This window comes from Postia placenta (assembly GCF_002117355.1).
Source record: "Postia placenta MAD-698-R-SB12 unplaced genomic scaffold POSPLAscaffold_13, whole genome shotgun sequence".
Taxonomy (NCBI): domain Eukaryota; kingdom Fungi; phylum Basidiomycota; class Agaricomycetes; order Polyporales; family Adustoporiaceae; genus Rhodonia; species Rhodonia placenta.
Genome location: NW_020169844.1, coordinates 130,890 through 149,483, shown reverse-complemented (window position 1 = coordinate 149,483; position 18,594 = coordinate 130,890). Strand labels below are relative to the sequence as shown.

Genomic DNA, 18,594 nt, shown 5'->3' with positions numbered 1-18,594 from the left:
TCATCGTCTTCCCACCCTGGCTGCGAAAGCCGCCTCCTTGCATGGGTCGCAAGCCTCTTGTATGAGATTCTGCACTCTCCGGTGGTCGTGATAGGTCTGGCTTACGGTGAGATTGACAGTCGTAAGACAGCCAAGAAGGCATCATACCTTATTGCAGGAGCAATTCCTTGCTGTCTTGTGCATATGCGCGGGGCTCAATGCACAGGTCGGCTGCCCACAGTCGAAACGGATGCCGGAGTAATAATTGATTATGAAATGCTGTTTACAGACAATTGAGTAATTGAGAGCTCATCGACGAATTAGCTTTAGTGACGCACTCCACATCCTCTGTGCTGGTTACCGAAGCTTCAAGATTGTGCACGACGAGCTCAGAGCGATGTCGAAGGCGGTATTGTCGTGATCACTCACCATTCTTGGGAGCACATTGTCGACTCAGAGAAGACAGAGGCAGAAGATCACAATAGGCGGGAATACGAGGGTCGGTTCTGTCGCAGTATGGCTTTGACGAGGACTTAACGCAAGAGGAGGGTTTTTTGAGCACAATGCCGACCTTATGTATGGTAAGGCCATAGTCATATGTGGCATACACTTTCACGCGATTCACGAGTCCTAATGCGATTGAATAGATGTGGGCACCGAAGGAGCGGACGCTATCACAAGACAGATGTGGCGTCTGGGCTAACATGACAAAGAAGGTTACTGCAGAGGAGAGCGTCCTTTGCGACCGCAGACGTACATAGTCTCGTACAGCAGTACGTTTTCGGAGCTAGTGCTCGAAGATGGCGTCATGATAAGGCCGAGTGCATCCGCTGAGGTCAGGAGATCCATCTGGCGCAACTTCTCAATGTGTACCGTGCAGTTTCTCCCGCAATGATTGTGGCTGCCGGTGCACATCTGCTGACGCCCTACGTGAAACTGCAATATTCAAGGGGCAGGTACAGCTGTGTCAATCCGCATTCACTATTGGTGATTCTGAAGTGACCTGTTGGTATAAGGCGCGGAGATAAGGGCCGCCTCCGCATCGGCAGCCGATGTCTTCCCTCGTGCAAGAAAGGAACTCCCTTTAGTGTCTTTACGGTCAGCATCAGACGATTAAGGTAAATACGTACCGACGTTCACGGAAAGCTGTGTCAGGCCATCCGCTTCAAGCGTAGACTTGGATGCCGATGAAGTTCACGTGTAATGTTTTTGCTCTGAGAAGCAACGTGTTATCATTACTGTGTGATTCTCCACATTTGTTGGCTTTGTTACACCTGCTGATAACTCACCGGAACGCAAGTGACTGGCATCATGTAAGCCATGTCACATTTTGGTGACGCTTAACAACCTAACGCTAAATATGGAGCACGAAACTTTTCGCTCGGTACGTAGGAAAACGTACTCTGCGTGATAAAGATTGAGTCTGATCTGTTCCTGTCCGGGTCTGTTCGTGTTGGTATTGTTTCGGAGCCCATAGCTTGGGTTGTTATGAAGATTAAAGTGACTTTCTTCTAATATAGAGTTGTATCGCATGCATCTACATTTTCACGCTTGACGTGGAGTAGAATTTGGTCACTGGGCCCCCACGAACACATTGTGACCAAAGGCGTGATTACTTTCTCACACATAGAAACTACTTTTGGGATGAGTGTGTTGAACTGATGATTTCCACGTTGCAGTTGGCGGACGTTGCAAAATGCATGTAATTATTGTGCAAGGGCATGTCGTACAAGACTACAAGTTGTTCGACTCGAAATCGAGATCTGCGATCGTGCACGAGCGATCGTGATCGTGGTAATAATTATCGCGGCACGTGGAAATACTCTCTTATTCCCCTCACCTTAGAATTGCTGTAATAACAGTTCTAATAACGTACTAGCTGAACGACACGCGCCTTTCTTCGCAGCAAGACGCCCCAAGTATGTCTCTAGTAGGATCACAGCCGAAGCAAGCTGCTGCCGCGACACCCAAAGTATAATTCTCGGTGTCCATCATTTGATCGAGCGTTGACGAGCAGACTTGAACATATCAGGAGAAGACAAAGGCCAAGAAGCGATACTTAAAAGCAAAGAAAGAGCGTCGAAAGAAGAAGAAGGGTTCATCCACGGCCCCAGATGCTGGCGAGCGCGGACAAAGCCCAGCGGGATCTACTCACAGCCATCCCGACTCCGAATCAGAGGACGAACAGACGGGCCAGGAAGATGACGAGAATGCATCGACTCCTGACTTACTAATGGTGGAAGGGTCAAGAAAAGAATTGGTACAGGAGCGACCTCGGAAACGACGGAAACTTGACGTTGTTGTGGACGAAGGCCCTAAACATCCCATACCTGAAGCCGCATCCGAAACTAAAATGGATCTCGAAGAGGAGGTACACGCAGACACTTCTGCCAATCGTGGCCGCCCCAGATCACAGACTCCTCAAGCAGCGTTACCCTCATTCCCTCTTCCTAGACGTCCCAATGCGCCCTCAAGATCGACTTTAGCCTTGCAGGGGCTCGACAAGGCTCTCATAGAGGCCGAAATCGTTAACCCAACGACGTTACATCCTTTCGCGTCTGACGGTGACGATGACGGGGGCACGGGCCTTGGCGAGAAGGCAAGGAAGAGACTCTCAGAGCTGGGCATAACTGAGTTATTTGCTGGTATGTTCTCTCAGGTTTTCCGTTTCGGCGGATTCACTCAAATCGCTTTGTATCACAGTGCAGACGGCTGTCGTGCCCTTCTTATTGTCGCCACCTCGGTTGAAATCCCTCTACCTGCCTTATGACCCCCCGCGAGATGTCTGCGTTTCAGCCCCCACAGGCAGCGGAAAAACTCTTGCTTACGTACTGCCTATAGTGGAGGTACGTCTTGGTATGATTATCTACTTAAACCTATGGTTTAATCTCGCACGAAGGTTTTATCCGCACGAATAGTGACACGACTTCGTGCACTTATTGTGCTACCTACCCGTGACCTCGTAACGCAAGTCCGTGAGACATTTGAGGCTGTTGCAAAAGGACGAGGTCTAAAGGTATGGTATTATTACTCGGGGTGCACGTTGCATCTCACGCATGTACAGATCGGCACGGCAACAGGCCAACATTCATTTGCCCATGAGCAAACCCAGTTAGTCGCGGAACGGTCGACCTCGTGCGTAGTTTCCTGATGCATCCGCCTCATGCACTAAACTTTAAATAGTCTGCAGGGCGGGTCTAGCAAAATTGATATTCTCATTTGTACACCAGGTAGACTGATAGATCACTTGAATGGGACACCAAATTTCTCTCTGCAACATCTTCGGTATCTGGTAATCTAGCCTTCTCGAGTCATGAAGCTGGTTCATCTGATTACAATGCATGGTGCAGGTGGTTGATGAGGCAGATCGACTACTGGCTCAGTCGTTCCAAGATTGGCTCGCCCAAGTGCTCGCCGCTACACGACCCCCGTCGAACATCGGAGACAATTCAAACACCACAGACACTGATACTAAACATAGCACTCTTCCTCGTGCTGACGCTCTGGCCCCGGCATTCGTTGGCCTCCCGCGTGATCTGCCGTATATCCGCACGGATCTCGACGAGAGGAGGGAGTCGTCATGTCAGAAGCTCTTGTTCTCGGCAACATTGACGAGAGATCCCGCGAAGATATCTGCCTTAAACTTGCATGATCCGAAGTATCTCGTAGTTCAGGATCGCGAACGATTGGCAATAGAGGGAGCAGAGAGTACGCCGGATGTACTAGATCTGGTGATGGAGAAGTTCAGCATGCCGGCAACACTGGCAGTACGTAGGGTCTCATTTTCGCTTCGGATGATCAGCAGAACTCACGTCCGCTGATCTCGACAGGAACATATGCTCGTGTGCGAGTCTTCTCAGAAGCCGTTGATGCTGTTTCATCTTGTCCATTCTCATGGCGTTACAAATGCGCTTGTTTTCACGAAGTCAGCAGAGTCGACCGCTCGTCTCGTGCGCCTGCTTGAGTTCTTCGAGACGGCCCGCACCGCGGATCCCAACGCGCGGCAAGAGAGTGTGGTTAAGAGGATCGTCGCCAGCGCGTATTCGAGCGACCTCAGCCCAGCAGAACGGAGAGGTATATTGGAAAAGTTTAAGAATCAGGAGATCCACATGTACGTACAGGGATGATCACTCCCGTGGCTATCTGCTGATCCTCCCTTTTGTGTCTGCCAGCTTGGTTTGCTCGGACCTCATCTCACGCGGAATCGACATCAGCCACGTCACGCATGTTGTCAGTTATGATGCACCGGTGGACATGCGCAAGTATGTGCATCGAGTCGGGCGGACGGCGCGCGCTGGCCGAGCAGGAGATGCGTGGACTCTAGTGGAGGAGCAAGAGGTAAACACGACCCCACTCTTGTCCTTACTGGCGGTGCTGAGCCAGGAATTCGCACAGGCACGTTACTTCAAAAACATGCTCAAGGAAGGCGGGCATTTGGAGAAGGTGAAACGTATGAGGGTGTCTGACAAGGATGTCTCGCCTTTCCATGCCATATACGAGGTCAGTACCCGGTTATGAGAAAGGGTGATCATGATCGCCATGCTGATCTTCGACTGTCCCAATGTAGAGCGCTCTGGGTCAGCTGAAGGAGTCATATGCTCGTTTCAGCAATTGACCAACCCGGCGTTGATGACATCCGCGGGAATGCGCTCCGGACGCCCTCCATAGCTGTCTTTCGATTTTTACCATCACGGCGACGTGCTTTGCGTGAAAGATATCGAGCGTAGCAGACGTACATGCGCAAACATTCGTAATCGTTGTCGTGTTCAGGCTTTGCTACTACGGGAAACGAACAAATTTCTGTCTTCTTCTCAATGAGACAAATTCGTACATGTTGACATCCCCCACTGTCCCGTCGTCTGAAATCTCAACAACCCGGTATTGATTCATGGAATGAAATGACCACATCCAGATTGGGGAAGTAGTTTGTTGTGCATTCGTTCCTCCCTTGCTGTGGTAGAAACGAGCTTTATGCGTTTTCGTGTCAGATTGCAGACTACATCTTGGATTGTAGACTTCTGAATATCCTATGTCAGGCGCGTTGGTCACGAAGGTTGTCCAAGTAGGCTCCCCAAGGCGAAACGGCACCTGCAGTCTAGTATGCAACACGCTGTAGCATTTGAGAATATGGCACCGAGCAACTTATCAAGTAGAATAGCAAAGGTGCCAGTCCCTACTACTAGTAACCGCCCAAAGCCTAGCTCGGAGATGATCTGAATTATGGTCGAACTTGTGCGCTTGCCAAACTGAGTAGTGTCCACATGGACACACCGGCGCCGTGATCAATTCCTACTCAACCTAACGGGCACTAGTCGCGGCACGCTGTTGAAAACCTATAGCTCTGCGTATTCATAGGTATATATGCAGTCACGCACCTCACTGTTGCATCATACCATGAGAACAGCCCTCGGGTTCTGGCCAGGATCATCGTGGAGCTTATGGAGAGGTCTTGCAACCGGTGAGCGAAAATACGGGACAAGCCAACAAGTGAGTTCTGTATACATCCCAATTCCCAACACTCAAATAGCAGAAATCTACCATATGCGATTGCATGACAGACTTCTGACAAGCCTTCATCCGCAACACGCACGCGGTTTCAACATTATGCAAACAATATCGGAACTCTGGATCCGCGTCGTCTGAAATAATCAGACGTTATCGAGCTACGGGGGGGGGGGGGATCTCCTATTGTCTGGGACCGCGCGTGGCTCGTTCGCCGCGAGAAACCAACAGAGGGAGGATCGCTGTGGAAGCGTCGTCGCCCCGCAGAAGGGCATACAGGGCAGAGCGGTGCTTCCTTCCGCTTAGGCTATGGCACCTCTGACGATCAGAGACACCAACATTTCCCTCCCGATGCCAGAGGCTGGCTCTACTACCACAGTCCTCCCACTCACCCTGCGATCGCGGGTGAGGTCCGATACCGGCTGCTGTCCCCGACGGGCGAGTACGATTTCGAGGCGGGTAAGGACCTGCAAAACAAGCTTGCCGCAGTGCCTTATTCCATCAAGCTCACGGACATTGCGATGGACCCGTGGTATTCCGTGTTGCGCAACATTCTTTTGCGAGACAAGCTCGTGGCCCCTGATCTACTGGAGCGATGTGCCGCCATCAAGAGGAAAATAGGGGCAATGCGGAACACGTACGGTGTCAAGCGGCTTTTGTGCAGCATAGAAGACCCGTTTATTGCGGATCTCGAGCTACAGGTGCACAGGCTCCATGTCTGGGCTAACGACGATGTGCATATCCAGACTCTGAATCTGCGCCTGGGTGATAGCAGGGGAGCTCATAGGGGAAGACCCACATATGCCGGTTTGTCCTCGCATAAAGGGATAGAACGCTAAGCAAGAGACGTCTCACATTTTGCGACACAGGAAAGATGGTCTGCCGCTTCGAACGGTCGACGCTGGAGGAACACGCTGGCAGGCGGATCCTATTTATTCGCGTTCTGAAGATCATCGAGCCGGTGCGCTGTCTGGTACCAGACTATGATGGTTATATGGAAGAACCTAAGGAGGGTGCTCTAATCAGCAGACACGGCACGGCGGTGTCCATAGATCTTGAGAACTCGGACGCGTGGAAGGCTTTCCGGATGTTGTATGACTTGCCATATTCTTCATCGTCTGCCTAGCTTTGTGAGTGCCCTTTGCCGAGTGGATACCCAGTCCATCAAGAGTTCGAGGTATCGAAGTCCATCATGCCCGTAATGTTCTCATTGGGCCAGTGCAGTGACAACATTACGGACCTCCACCTCAGGGCAATTTGACGTGCTTGCTATTATGTTTTCTATACCCTTGCACATTATCAATGCGCAACCATATTGCGCCATTACTGACTATATGCTCACTCTCGTAGGGAGTGCTGCATGACCTACCTAAGCCGACGGTAGCAGATGTTCATGCAACATATTCTCTCTTTGATGCTATGTGTGGTGGACAAACAGACATCAATTGAATAAGGGGAGATCGAGGGTGCGTGACCGGCGGCGCGCACAAGGGGATGTTGACGCGCTATATACGAACTTGAGGCCACTGCGAGAAGACTTCGTCCCGGTTTTTTCTGGTTCTGTTAGATTTTGCTAATGAACAGCCATAGGCTTAATATGACACGAATATATCACCCTTGTCTTAATTTCGCCTCCAGGGAGACGGAGTAGGCGACTGTCGTAACGATGGCCAGGGTAGCCGAATCAGATATCCCAATCACGCATTCCGCTAGTCTTCCTCACTATACTCTCTCACAAATGAATCAACACTAATGCCAGCACGCTGTTATCCTGTATCTCGTTTTTGTATCTAGACGACCCTCGTCGTATTAGACGTTTCTCGTCTGCTGGTGATGTCACGTCCCTGATACATAGATGTGATAAGTCTAACACAGCCAATCTGGGCAATATGAGACATTTTTGAGCATGACACTAAACACGATGTCTTGTCGGGGATGCGGCTCCCGTCTCAATTTAGCATGTGCTTTACCCCTTCTGGACATTCACGTACAACCCAATTCTCTCAGCGTCTCTGACATCGTCTTTGTTGTCGCATCGCTGCTGTCATACGGGTCTGTTTCCTACATGATGCTTTGAGATGTCTCAGAGCAACTCAATTCACATATTTCCCCCAAACTTATATCCCATTTTCTCTAAAGCGTAGACTCGTGTGCCACCCGAGCGTTTGATATCGCACTTGTGTGGTGAGTCTCGTCGCATCCTCATCGCTCACCGTCAGCGTGCGCGCGTGTGGAGTTTTTGTACCTTGAGTACTACTCGTGGCAATACAGCGCAGATTCTACTGTACGCCAACCGGTCCCTTTGACTCTCGGGCGCAGTTCGCTGAGCGCTCATCCCTCCCACCAAGATCCCGTGCACTGACTACGGTAATAGACAGGGCACGGAAGGGACGATCTCGATCGGAGTCACCGATTGTATTTGAGTTAGTCATCATCCGACGTCCTGGAGGTCATCCCGGCCGGCAAGTTATCTCAGATGGGTATCCGCACCGTGCATATGGCCCCGAGGCACAGACACCCATCGTACTCCCCTTGTCTACCTACCCATCTTGTCTCCTAGCCAGTGCAACATCAGCGGGAAACATGGGTTTAGGCAAGGCAGCAAAGCGGTAAGGACTCATATCTGTACAGCCACATATATTCGGACAAAGTGTCTAACCCCTAGCCAGGTTTTGGCGGATACCCTTTATCCTGCGAGATTCAGAAGTACCTCCACCCAAGGAGTCGCTCGACGACGCAGACCTGATACCAGAGGCGACTGCTGGATGGTGGAGCATCATTACCTTCGGCTGGATCACTGGGCTTCTTTCCCTCGGGTACGTCAGACCCCTCGAAGCACCAGATCTTTACAAACTTCAAGACAATCGTTCTGCTGCCGTGATTGCCGACAAGATCCTTGCATCCTTCCAAAGACGCCGCGATGAAGCAGAAGCCTACAATGTGCGGCTTGCAAGCGGTGAGGTGCGACCAGGTTGGCGATCGCTATGGTGGGCTCTGCGGGGGAACAGAAGGGAGCGTGAACGACAGTGGCGAGAGAAGGGCGGGAAGAGAAAGGCCAGTCTAGCCCTCGCCATGAACGACAGTGTCAAATGGTGGTTTTGGACGGGCGGGCTTATGAAACTTGTGGCCGATGTCTCAACGATCCTGAACCCGCTAGTGGTCAAGGCGAGCTTCCTCCCTGCTATATTTTGAAGCGGCACGCTGACACTTGACAGGCCCTCATCAACTTTGCGACGGAGTCGTACAGGTACTGTTGTAGTCTTCATTCTCTCCTCTATCGCTAATTTGGCATTTCAGCGCGCACATCGCCGGCCAGTACGAGAATATACCGCCCATAGGACGGGGCGTAGGCCTAGCAATCGGCCTGCTCCTCATGCAGGTGCTAACCTCCGTCTGTACGCATCACTTCTTCTACCGAGCGACGTCCACGGGCGTACTCCTCCGTGGAGGGCTCATTACGGCGATATATGCGCGCTCTCTGCGATTGACCACGCGTGCGCGCTCGACGCTGACGAACGGCAAGCTCGTGAATCATATTTCGACGGACGTCTCGCGCATCGATTTCTGTTGTGGGTTCCTGCAGCTCGCGTTCACCGCGCCAGTGCAGCTGGTAATCTGCCTCGTGATCCTACTGGTGAACCTCGGGCCATCCGCGCTCGCGGGTTTCGCGTTCTTTGTGTTCTGCACGCCCCTGCAGACGTACGCGATGGGCCGGCTGATGCGCATCCGTATGAAGAGCATGGCGTGGACAGACAAGCGCTCGAAGATGCTGCAGGAGCTCCTAGGCGGAATGAAGATCATCAAATATTTCTCCTGGGAGGTGCCGTACCTAAGGCGCATCGGAGAGCTGCGCTCCAAGGAGATGGCGTACATTCGGTCGCTGGTGCTCCTACGCTCCGCTAATAATGCTATCGCAATCTCGCTGCCGACTTTGGCCAGTGTGCTCTCGTTTATTGTGTATTCCCTGGCAGGCCATTCGCTAGATGCAGCCAACATTTTCTCATCTTTGACGCTGTTCAATCTGCTACGCATGCCTTTGATGTTCTTGCGTAAGTGACGATCATCTCGCAAATGTGTTTAACTCATCTTTTCATTATCATCAGCTTTGTCTCTGAGTGCCACTGTCGATGCCCAGAACGCTATAGAGCGACTGTACGCCGTCTTCGAGGCTGAGGTGATCGAGGAGACACAGATACAGGACCCTTTGTTGCCGGTTGCCGTGGATGTTGTGCAGGCAGACTTCACGTGGGAGGGCCCGCCACCTGAGGAGACGATGAAGAAAACTAAGAAGGGCAGCAAGAAGGCGAAAGATGCAGCCGAGGATACAGGGAGGACCGTAGAAGAGAAACACGCGGAGAAGATATTCGGCATGAAGAATGTCAACGTCCAGATCCCGTTCGGACAGTTGACAGCCATCGTCGGTATGTGCTCGTATGTCGTGGTAAGTCTGCCTGCTTGCTGACCGATTCGCAGGTCCGGTTGGATCCGGCAAAACGTCCCTACTCGAAGGCCTGATCGGGGAGATGAGGAGGACCACCGGTTCTGTCAAGTGCGCTGTTCCAGTGACACATGTTACATAGAAGTACTGATTGCCCCAATTGCAGATTCAACGGAAGCATTGCATACTGCCCTCAGAGCGCCTGGATCCAGGTGAGTATATGCGTCTCGTTCACGATTTAGGCACGATCGCTCATACGCGACTATAGAATGCGACTGTACGAGAGAACATCTGCTTCGGACGACCTTTTGACGAAAAGCGATATTGGAGGGCCGTTAGTGCTGCCTGTCTAGAGACTGATCTCAGGCTACTGCCTCACGGTGATCTCACCGAGGTGGGCGAAAGGGTGAGCGATATTCCTGCGATCCCATCGCTGGTGCTGATACCGCCACCGTAGGGCATCTCGCTTTCTGGTGGTCAGAAGCAACGCGTCAATATTTGCCGCGCGATTTACGTCGACGCAGACATCCAGATCTTCGACGATCCCTTCTCCGCGCTCGACGCGCACGTCGGCAAGTCCGTATTTCAGAACGTGTTCCTCGACGGTGCGCCAAACAAGACGCGCATTCTCGTCACGCACGCGCTGCACTTCCTCCCACAGGTGGACTACATCCACACGGTCGTGGCCGGGCGCCTCAGCGAGCAAGGCACGTACGCGGCGCTGATGGCATTGGATGGCGACTTTTCGAAGTTCGCACGGGAGTTCGGCGCACGCGAGCAGGAGGAAGAGCAGGAGGAGGCAGTTGCAGACGAAAGTACGGAGAGCGACAAAAAGGAGAAGAAGACACCGATAGCGGGCGCGACAATGATGCAGGCGGAGGAGAGGAATACCGGGTCTGTCAGTACGGCAATGTATAAGCAGTACCTCAGCGCTGGAAAGGGAGCCATCATTGTGCCACTCCTCGTCACTTCCATCGCACTTCTTCAAGGCGCACAAGTGATGTCTTCCTACTGGTATGCTATTTCTCACTCTATTCGTTGTCGTCTCGCTGACGGCTGCACAGGCTGGTTTACTGGGAAGAGCGGTCAGTGTCCGATATCATCTGAATGTTTTTCGTGCTCTGATTATCCCTACAGGAAATGGCCCTATGGGTCGGGCTTTTACGTATGTTCCTCATCACAGTATGCGGCATGACAGTAACTTACTTGTAGATAGATGGGGATATACGCAGGTCTTGGTGTCTCGCAAGCCATATTCTTTTTCTTCATGGGCGCCTTGTTTGCTCTGTTGACATTCAGTGCATCGAAGAAATTACACAACGTGAGTCGAGAAGGTTTCGCACGAGTGCCACCACTGACGTCCATACCAGGACGCACTCCTTCGCGTCATGTATGCGCCAATGTCATTCTTCGAGACCACGGTAAAGCCTTTTATATCTTCTTGTTGAGCGAACACTCACCCATGATGGCAGCCCCTCGGTCGTATCATGAATCGGTTTGCCAAAGGTATGACATATTGCTGTGCACAGATAGAGGACGATTCCAAACAATTTGATAGATATTGACACCATCGACAACATGCTCGGAGGTTAGTCATCCGTGATATTACCTCCAACATCATACTGATTTTGACGTACAGATGCTATGCGTATGTTCATGGCGACACTTGGGAACATTCTCGGCGCAATCATTCTGATTGCCATCGTCCTGCCATGGTTCCTCATCGCCGTGGCTGCGGTCTCGGTAGGCTATCTTTGGGCAGCCATGTTTTACCGGGCGAGCGCTCGAGAGCTCAAGCGTTTAGACGCTATACTACGGTCTTCGCTGTACAGCCATTTCTCCGAATCGCTGTCTGGTTTAGCTACCATTCGCGCATACGGCGAGACCGACCGCTTTTTACGTGAGAATCGCAAGCGTGTCGATATTGAAAACCGGTATGTTCGCATTCAGCCGCTGTCGTTTTCGGCCTCGCTCACAGCTATCAGTGCATACTGGTTGACAGTTACCAATCAGGTTTGTCCCGTTCCTCTGGAAATATATTGGCACCGCTAAACGTTTCTTCATGAACGCCCGTAGAGATGGTTGGGAATCCGTCTGGACTTCTTGGGCATTCTTCTCACATTTGTGGTCGCCATTCTCACCGTTGGCACGCGATTCAGCATTTCGCCGTCGCAAACGGGTGTCGTCTTGAGTTACATTATCAGTGTGCAGCAGGTTAGTTGCGTGTGTATCTGCGCGATCACGGCATACTCACCGGCTACCATTAGGCATTTGGCTGGCTCGTACGTCAGAGTGCCGAAGTAGAGAACGACTTCAACAGCGTGGAACGCATCGTGAGTTTTTGCAGGACTTCCCTGAGGCAGTTCAGTTGAGATGCGACTGTCTTCTAGATCTACTACGCCAACGAGCTCGAGCAAGAGGCACCACACAGTCTGCCCGATGCCGCGCCTCCTGCCCCTTGGCCCTCAGCTGGTGCCATCGAGTTCAACAACATTGTGCTTAAGTATCGGCCCGAGTTGCCGGCCGTGCTCAAGAACCTGACAATGTCCGTCCGACCTAGAGAGAAGATAGGCATCGTGGGACGGTTCGTCGCGTTTGGCTTTAAAGAATGCACAGTGTGGTAACGGCTGACGCGGTCTCAGTACCGGAGCTGGGAAAAGTTCAATCATGACTACACTGTACCGTCTCGTCGAGTTAACATCAGGCTCGATCGTGATCGACGGGGTGGATATCTCCAAGATAGGGCTTACCGATCTTCGCCAGGGGCTTGCGATCATTCCTCAAGACCCGGTGAGTCGCATTCAGCAGCTACGTATATGTTATGGTTAAACTTGCGCTGAGACCAACACTTGCATAGTTACTCTGTGAGTGCTCAATCGCAGATGCATTAAGTGATACCGACCTTCTGCACAGTCTCGGGCACGTTACGTAGCAACCTAGATCCATTCGGTCTTCACGACGACGCACGACTATGGGATGCACTGAAACGTGCATACCTCGTTGAGGACCGCAAGCCAGACTCGCTCGACGGGGAAGATTCGAATGGGCAAGCCAGTCGCTTTACACTTGACAGCACGATTGAGGACGAGGGAGGGAACCTGTCTATTGGGCAGGTATGTATCGGCCGTTGCATACGCGGACAGCGAATCGCAGCCGGCTCATGTATTCGCAGCGTTCGCTCGTCTCACTAGCCCGCGCTCTTGTGAAGGGTTCTAAAATCCTAATCCTGGACGAGGCAACAGGTGCGTGCTCCCGATGTCTCCGGTTAGAAAGCAACAAACCGTGCCGGCAGCATCTGTCGACTACGAGACGGACCGGAAAATCCAAGACACGATAGCCGTCGAGTTCCACGACCGAACCATTTTGTGCATAGCCCGTAAGTAGACCCCGCCTCGCCTCCTCGTGTGGCCGGACTGACACTGGGCCAAGACCGCTTGAGAACGATCATCGGCTACGACCGGATATGCGTCATGGACGCGGGTGGCATCGCGGAGTACGATACGCCTGAGACCCTGTACCATCTGCCCGCCGGCATCTTCCGCAGCATGTGCGAGAGGTCTGCGATTACCCTGGACGACATTAGGTACGCGGCGAAGGCGCGGGTGATCGAGAGCGACAGGCGGACGATAGCTAGCCCGTCCGTGGCGAAGGATTCCGAGGAGGGAGAGAAATGTGGCGATGTGTTCGTGCTCCCGGCATGATCCTCGGGCAAGCGGTGCAGTGCAGCAGGCCCGGATCCCGTTGCAGGGGGCATCCCGGGGGTGAGTTCGAGATGATGGAGGGCTCTCGACGGCGCCGTACAGAGGCACGGCGTGTCGCGGCTGGCCTTCAAACACGGCGGATATCGCCGTACGCATGCATGGAGCTCACCTTATGGACTCCGTGGCGCGATGAATAGAGTTACGACATAGCAGCCCCAGGGGTGTATAGACGAACAGAACACGACTATAAATGAAGCGCAATTACCGCGTAGCTGTACGCGACCTAAATATGAATCCGTGGATGTGGAAGACGCGGGTAGAAATAGCTTGGTCTGGCGCTGGAAGTGTGATATCTTCCCATGAGATCCCTTTGCCTGCTTAAGCGTTCATGCAATCTACAGGATCTCTGTATACATTCGACTGATAGGGCATGTCGATGCTCTAGACAAGCCGCTTTATTCCCGAAGGAGGGACGTCATTGTATAGTGCTACTCCTGGCACATTAGCGTCGGGGGCTTTTGAGAGGGAGAAAACAGTGATTGTTGCCCAGCCGGTCGACACGGCTACGAGGCGAATATGCAATGGCAGCGCGGCATGGCAGTCAGCGATTGGTTGTCATCGGTGTTGTCGGATAGAATAGCTTTCGGACAGGAGCATGATGGTCGCCGGTCCCTTCCACCTCTGAGGCAGTCTTATAACAACCCTATCAGTACTGCACTCGTGCGAAATACAAACCACCCCAACTCTTTTGTCCGTGCACCGCCCCATACATTCGACAAGCCGCCACACTCGCCACTCACCGCGTTATTTATACCATCTCTGAACCACTCATCAACCGAAACCACCATCATGGCCTTCGATCCCATTCTTGAACCTGTACTCGAACGCAACGCCCAATGGGCAGAGGATGTCGAGAAGGCTGTACCAGGCTTCTTCACGGAGAGCGCAAAGGGCCAACACCCCAAGGTACGTTGTACATTGTGTATGCATGCGATCTCGCAATGCATCTCGGCACTGTCGCAGTGCGTCACTCCGACATGCAATGCCCCGCGTCGGGTGCTCTTGGCTCGTGCCAGCGACGCTTCGAATTTGTAGTGGGCGCGCGCTTGGCTGATGCCCTCCAGATGTCCCCCGCGTCGATCCCGGCTGTCCATACATGGTGTCTGGCATTCCCACTCATCTATTTGTATTACTTTTAGGTCCTCTGGATCGGATGTGCGGACTCGCGTGTCCCTGAATCCGTGCTCACAGCATCGAAACCGGGCGAAATTTTTGTCCATCGCAATGTCGCCAAGTATGTACTCTCGCCACTGTAAATTTTTTACAAGTCCGTCTCACGCGTCGAGGTGCACAGTCAGTTCCACCCCGAGGACGACAACGCGCAGGCGGTCCTCGCATACGCGGTGAACGACGTCGGCGTCACGCACATTGTCCTCACGGGCCACACGAACTGCGGGGGCGCCGCCGCGTGCCATGCCGCGGCGAACGGACCCACGCCACCCGGCCCGCCGAAAACGCCCCTGGACCGCTGGCTCGCGCCGATGATTGCGCTCGCGAAGGGCCTGACGGCGGCGGAGCTGGTCGTGGAGAACGTGCGCGTGCAGGTGCAGAACCTCGCGAAGTCGGAGACGATCACCGCCGCGTGGGCGAGCGGGAAGGACGTGCAGGTGCACGGCTGGATTTACGAGCTGGAGAGCGGGCGGTTGCGCGACCTGGGCATCACCAGGACGAAGAACCACCACTAATTCGTTGCGAGCGAGCGGGCTTGTGACGCGCTGGACGCTTGGCTGCGTAGAATATACCTGGAAGAAGTGAGTTGAAACCCATATGATTTTGTAATGTGGCCCTGGCGCGGCACGACTCCCGATATCAGAGCATATAATGAAAGTCGTTGTGTAACCTTTATAAGCGTGCATACCTGCTTTGCAAGGACTGCAGCTCCCTCATGAGCCCAGGTAGTATTCATGCGGTCGTATCATCCGACCAAGGTGAGGCATATAGATAATAGCGCAGGCATATGCACAGCACAGTAAGTATGAGGCAGCGACCTTCAAGTTCCTTCCGGATGCTTAGCCTGTTGAAATCACATGCTAGACGCGGTCACACGCGCTGATCCGTCCCCAAAGTGAGCTCCTAGCTCGGGCTGTCTGCTTTAAAGTAACCCCCTCGCCATATCGTCTACACTGGTACCCGACTTAGAGGTTACCCTTCACTGAATCAGCCATGGCATCCAAAACGTTCACGCGAGAGGAGGTTGCAGCAGTGAGCACAGCACACTCCGATTACCGCACCGATGTCCTGACGCCCCTTTCAGCACAACACGGAGGGAGACTTGGTGAGCTACCAGTCGACGTGTGGGAACGAAATGGCTTATGAGTACCCGCGAGCAGTGGATCATCATCGACTCGAAGGTGTACGATGTGACACGCTTTAGGGGGATGCATCCCGGCGGAGCGTCCGTGCTCCTGGAGGAGGGAATCCGTACGTGCGGCTTATTGCTTTACTCTGACACTCGACCAATACTTCTACTGCTGCAGCGGGACAGGACGCAACGGAGGCGTTCTTCAGCTTGCACAGATACGAAGTGCTCGAGCGACCGCAGTACAAGCGACTGCAGGTTGGCGTCCTCAAGGGCGAGGAGCCGCAGTGCTATGCCACCTCGAATAACGGGGAAATCAGCAATGTCCCATATGCAGAGCCATCTTGGCTGGCAGAAGGATACCACAGTCCGTACTACACCGATGTGAGCATGCCGCAGACCCGTGGGTGAATCCTGGAGAGCCTGACACAGGGGGTACATAGAATCACAGGCGGTTCCAGAAAGCCGTGCGCAAGTTCGTGGATGAGTACATATACCCGGATGCACAGGTGCGTGTGCTTCCTGCGCTCGGCGCCCCGTCCATTAACCCTGTTATATCACAGGCGCGGGAGCTGGATGGCAAGCGTCCCTCGCAAAGCGTCATAGACAAGATGGCGTAAGCCCGTGGCCCCCAGCTGGGTTGTCCAAGTGCTGATTGCCCGCACAGAGAGGTCGAGCTGCACGCGATGCGCATGGGCCCAGGCAAGCACCTGAAGGGCCGCACGCTCATGGGCGGCATCGTCAAGCCCGAGGAGGTGGGACCCATCAGCCTGCTTCTCTGCCCACATCGTTCTGACCGTTGCCGCAGTTCGACTACTTCCACGAGCTCATCATCACGCAGGAGCTCTGCCGCTGCGGCGCGCGGGGCTATGGCGACGGCATCAACTCGGGCTGCGTCATCGGCCTGCCGCCCGTGCTCAACTTCGGCTCGCCCGAGCTGCAGGCGCGCATCGTGCCTGAAGTGTTGGCCGGGAAGAAGTTTATCTGTCTCGCGGTGCGTGGCGCTCGTCTCGGCTCCCGGGGGTTCGCTGACGGGGAATCCAGGTATCTGAGGCGCACGCCGGGAGCGATGTCTTTGGGCTGCAGACGACGGCGACGAAGACGGAGGACGGTAAGCACTGGATCATCAATGGGACGAAGAAGTGGATCACGAACGGAACGTGAGTCGTCTTGGAATACGTGTGCGTGTTTGGGGTTCTCATGTGTGCCTGAACGCCAGGTTCTCGGACTAGTGCGTGTCCCCTTTATAAACGTTATGCGTATTGTCAACTGAAAGTCGACTTCCAGCTTCACTGTCGGTTGCAAGACAGAGGTGCATACTTGAATATCTTACCATCCTGCGGATTCGTGCTTATTCAATATTGCGCAGGATGGTTTCACCGTCATACTAGTCGAGCGCCAAGAGGGCGTCGAGACCAAGCCGATCAAGACAGCATATTCGTCCGCCGCAGGTACTGCTTATGTGACGCTCGACAACGTCAAGGTACCTGTGGAGAACACACTGGGCGAGGAAGGCGGGGGCATCTTCGTGATGCTCAGGTGAGCTTGGTTTGCCCATCATATCTGCTGCCACTGAGACTCATTGGCAGCAACTTCAACCACGAACGATGGGTTATGTGCTGTACGTCTGCGCGGAGCCAGCGGCTTGTTGTGGATGAGTGTATGAAGTGCGTGGGCGAGCCTTTTGAGTTTTCCCCACCGCTGCTCATGGAGTTCTGATTCTTGCATAAAGGTGGACGCACCAGCGCAAAGCATTCGGCAAGCCTCTCAACTCCCAGGCGGTCGTGCGTGCGAAGCTCGCGGGCATGATTGCACGGACAGAGAGCATACAGAACTGGCTCGAGAACATCACATACCAGATGTGCAACATGGTGCGTGCCTGTGTATATCACGCATATCATTCCCTCATGATCCTCGTGCAATCCAGTCGTATCGGGAGCAAGCAAATAAGCTAGCAGGGTGCGTTTTCACCCGCCTAGTTGTCCGGTGAACGCTCGTTGACCTAGTATCGCTCTAGGCCGATCGCATTCCTGAAGATGTACAGCACACGGTGTTCGCAGATAACAGCCACGGACTCGGTGCAGATCTTCGGTGGACGGGGCATCACACAGACCGGCATGGGTCGATTCATTGAACATGTGCGTCCATGCGCTATGCAGAGGGTACAGATGTGTTGGAACTAATTCTTGTTTAGTATCACCGTACTGTGCCCTTCGATGCACTCCTGGGAGGCGGTAAGAGTCCCCTCAATTGGTCTGTTTTGCGCGGTGCTCATTGTACTGTTGTAGCGGAGGACGTCCTCGCGGATCTTGGCGTACGTCAGGCGATGAGGGGCATGCCTAAGAATGCGAGACTATAGGGCTTCCAGCTTGCAGTCGTTATGTCCCCCGAGGGAGACACTTCCAGCAACCTTAGCGGGTTCAGGATACCCAGGCCGAAGACACCATTTCTGAGCCTGTTGTTATATATAAGGGTTTATGTGCACGCCTGTACAATAGACGCGAGTTCGCGCATAATTTTTACAGATTTCATGTGTTCGACCCGACTTTCGCGAACGTCTGATCCGCGCAGCTCGAGCTCCAGCACTACCACGATGGTGTCTTGTTTCGACTAAT

At 53.3% G+C, this 18,594-nt stretch overlaps 6 protein-coding genes across 6 annotated transcripts; 5 read left to right on the top strand and 1 right to left on the bottom strand.

Moving 5' to 3' along the window:
* On the bottom strand, positions 1-344 carry POSPLADRAFT_1152036 (hypothetical protein; the record flags this gene model as incomplete). Its single annotated transcript, XM_024486614.1, has 3 exons — positions 1-96; positions 148-258; positions 318-344. Coding segments are annotated over 3 exons (234 nt in total), but the record flags the coding sequence as incomplete, so codon positions are not given.
* Positions 345-1,339: 995 nt separating this feature from the next.
* Positions 1,340-4,814, top strand: POSPLADRAFT_1067311 (hypothetical protein; the record flags this gene model as incomplete). The annotated part of the gene is made up of 12 exons (XM_024482171.1): positions 1,340-1,363; positions 2,012-2,350; positions 2,396-2,624; positions 2,683-2,825; positions 2,879-2,995; positions 3,044-3,114; positions 3,163-3,271; positions 3,330-3,746; positions 3,810-4,090; positions 4,152-4,317; positions 4,375-4,479; positions 4,547-4,814. The coding sequence occupies 12 exons, from the start codon at positions 1,340-1,342 to the stop codon at positions 4,592-4,594; spliced, it is 2,049 nt and encodes a 682-aa protein (XP_024335556.1). The 3' UTR covers positions 4,595-4,814.
* Positions 4,815-5,669: 855 nt separating this feature from the next.
* On the top strand, positions 5,670-6,320 carry POSPLADRAFT_1151891 (hypothetical protein; the record flags this gene model as incomplete). Its single annotated transcript, XM_024486590.1, has 1 exon — positions 5,670-6,320. A coding segment is annotated over one exon (651 nt), but the record flags the coding sequence as incomplete, so codon positions are not given.
* Positions 6,321-8,064: 1,744 nt separating this feature from the next.
* Positions 8,065-13,620, top strand: POSPLADRAFT_1059863 (hypothetical protein; the record flags this gene model as incomplete). Its single annotated transcript, XM_024481198.1, has 26 exons — positions 8,065-8,090; positions 8,151-8,640; positions 8,697-8,728; positions 8,779-9,530; positions 9,585-9,902; positions 9,955-10,030; positions 10,086-10,131; positions 10,188-10,325; positions 10,377-10,933; positions 10,984-11,004; positions 11,057-11,084; positions 11,136-11,240; positions 11,290-11,340; positions 11,392-11,425; positions 11,478-11,507; positions 11,559-11,853; positions 11,905-11,932; positions 11,996-12,133; positions 12,187-12,252; positions 12,310-12,503; positions 12,562-12,709; positions 12,777-12,783; positions 12,833-13,032; positions 13,092-13,161; positions 13,212-13,295; positions 13,349-13,620. 26 exons carry the CDS (start codon positions 8,065-8,067, stop codon positions 13,618-13,620), a joined length of 4,206 nt encoding a protein of 1,401 aa, XP_024335554.1.
* An 849-nt stretch (positions 13,621-14,469) lies between these two features.
* On the top strand, positions 14,470-15,365 carry POSPLADRAFT_1151976 (hypothetical protein; the record flags this gene model as incomplete). Its single annotated transcript, XM_024486606.1, has 3 exons — positions 14,470-14,586; positions 14,820-14,914; positions 14,975-15,365. 3 exons carry the CDS (start codon positions 14,470-14,472, stop codon positions 15,363-15,365), a joined length of 603 nt encoding a protein of 200 aa, XP_024335553.1.
* A 478-nt stretch (positions 15,366-15,843) lies between these two features.
* POSPLADRAFT_1184443 (hypothetical protein) lies at positions 15,844-18,524 on the top strand (the record flags this gene model as incomplete). The annotated part of the gene is made up of 18 exons (XM_024489081.1): positions 15,844-15,882; positions 15,935-15,955; positions 16,011-16,101; positions 16,158-16,363; positions 16,423-16,488; positions 16,543-16,595; positions 16,647-16,734; positions 16,788-16,973; positions 17,024-17,139; positions 17,199-17,210; positions 17,267-17,291; positions 17,349-17,518; positions 17,569-17,646; positions 17,712-17,850; positions 17,907-17,938; positions 17,997-18,117; positions 18,174-18,213; positions 18,268-18,524. The coding sequence occupies 18 exons, from the start codon at positions 15,844-15,846 to the stop codon at positions 18,336-18,338; spliced, it is 1,554 nt and encodes a 517-aa protein (XP_024335552.1). The 3' UTR covers positions 18,339-18,524.
* Positions 18,525-18,594: the final 70 nt, after the last annotated feature.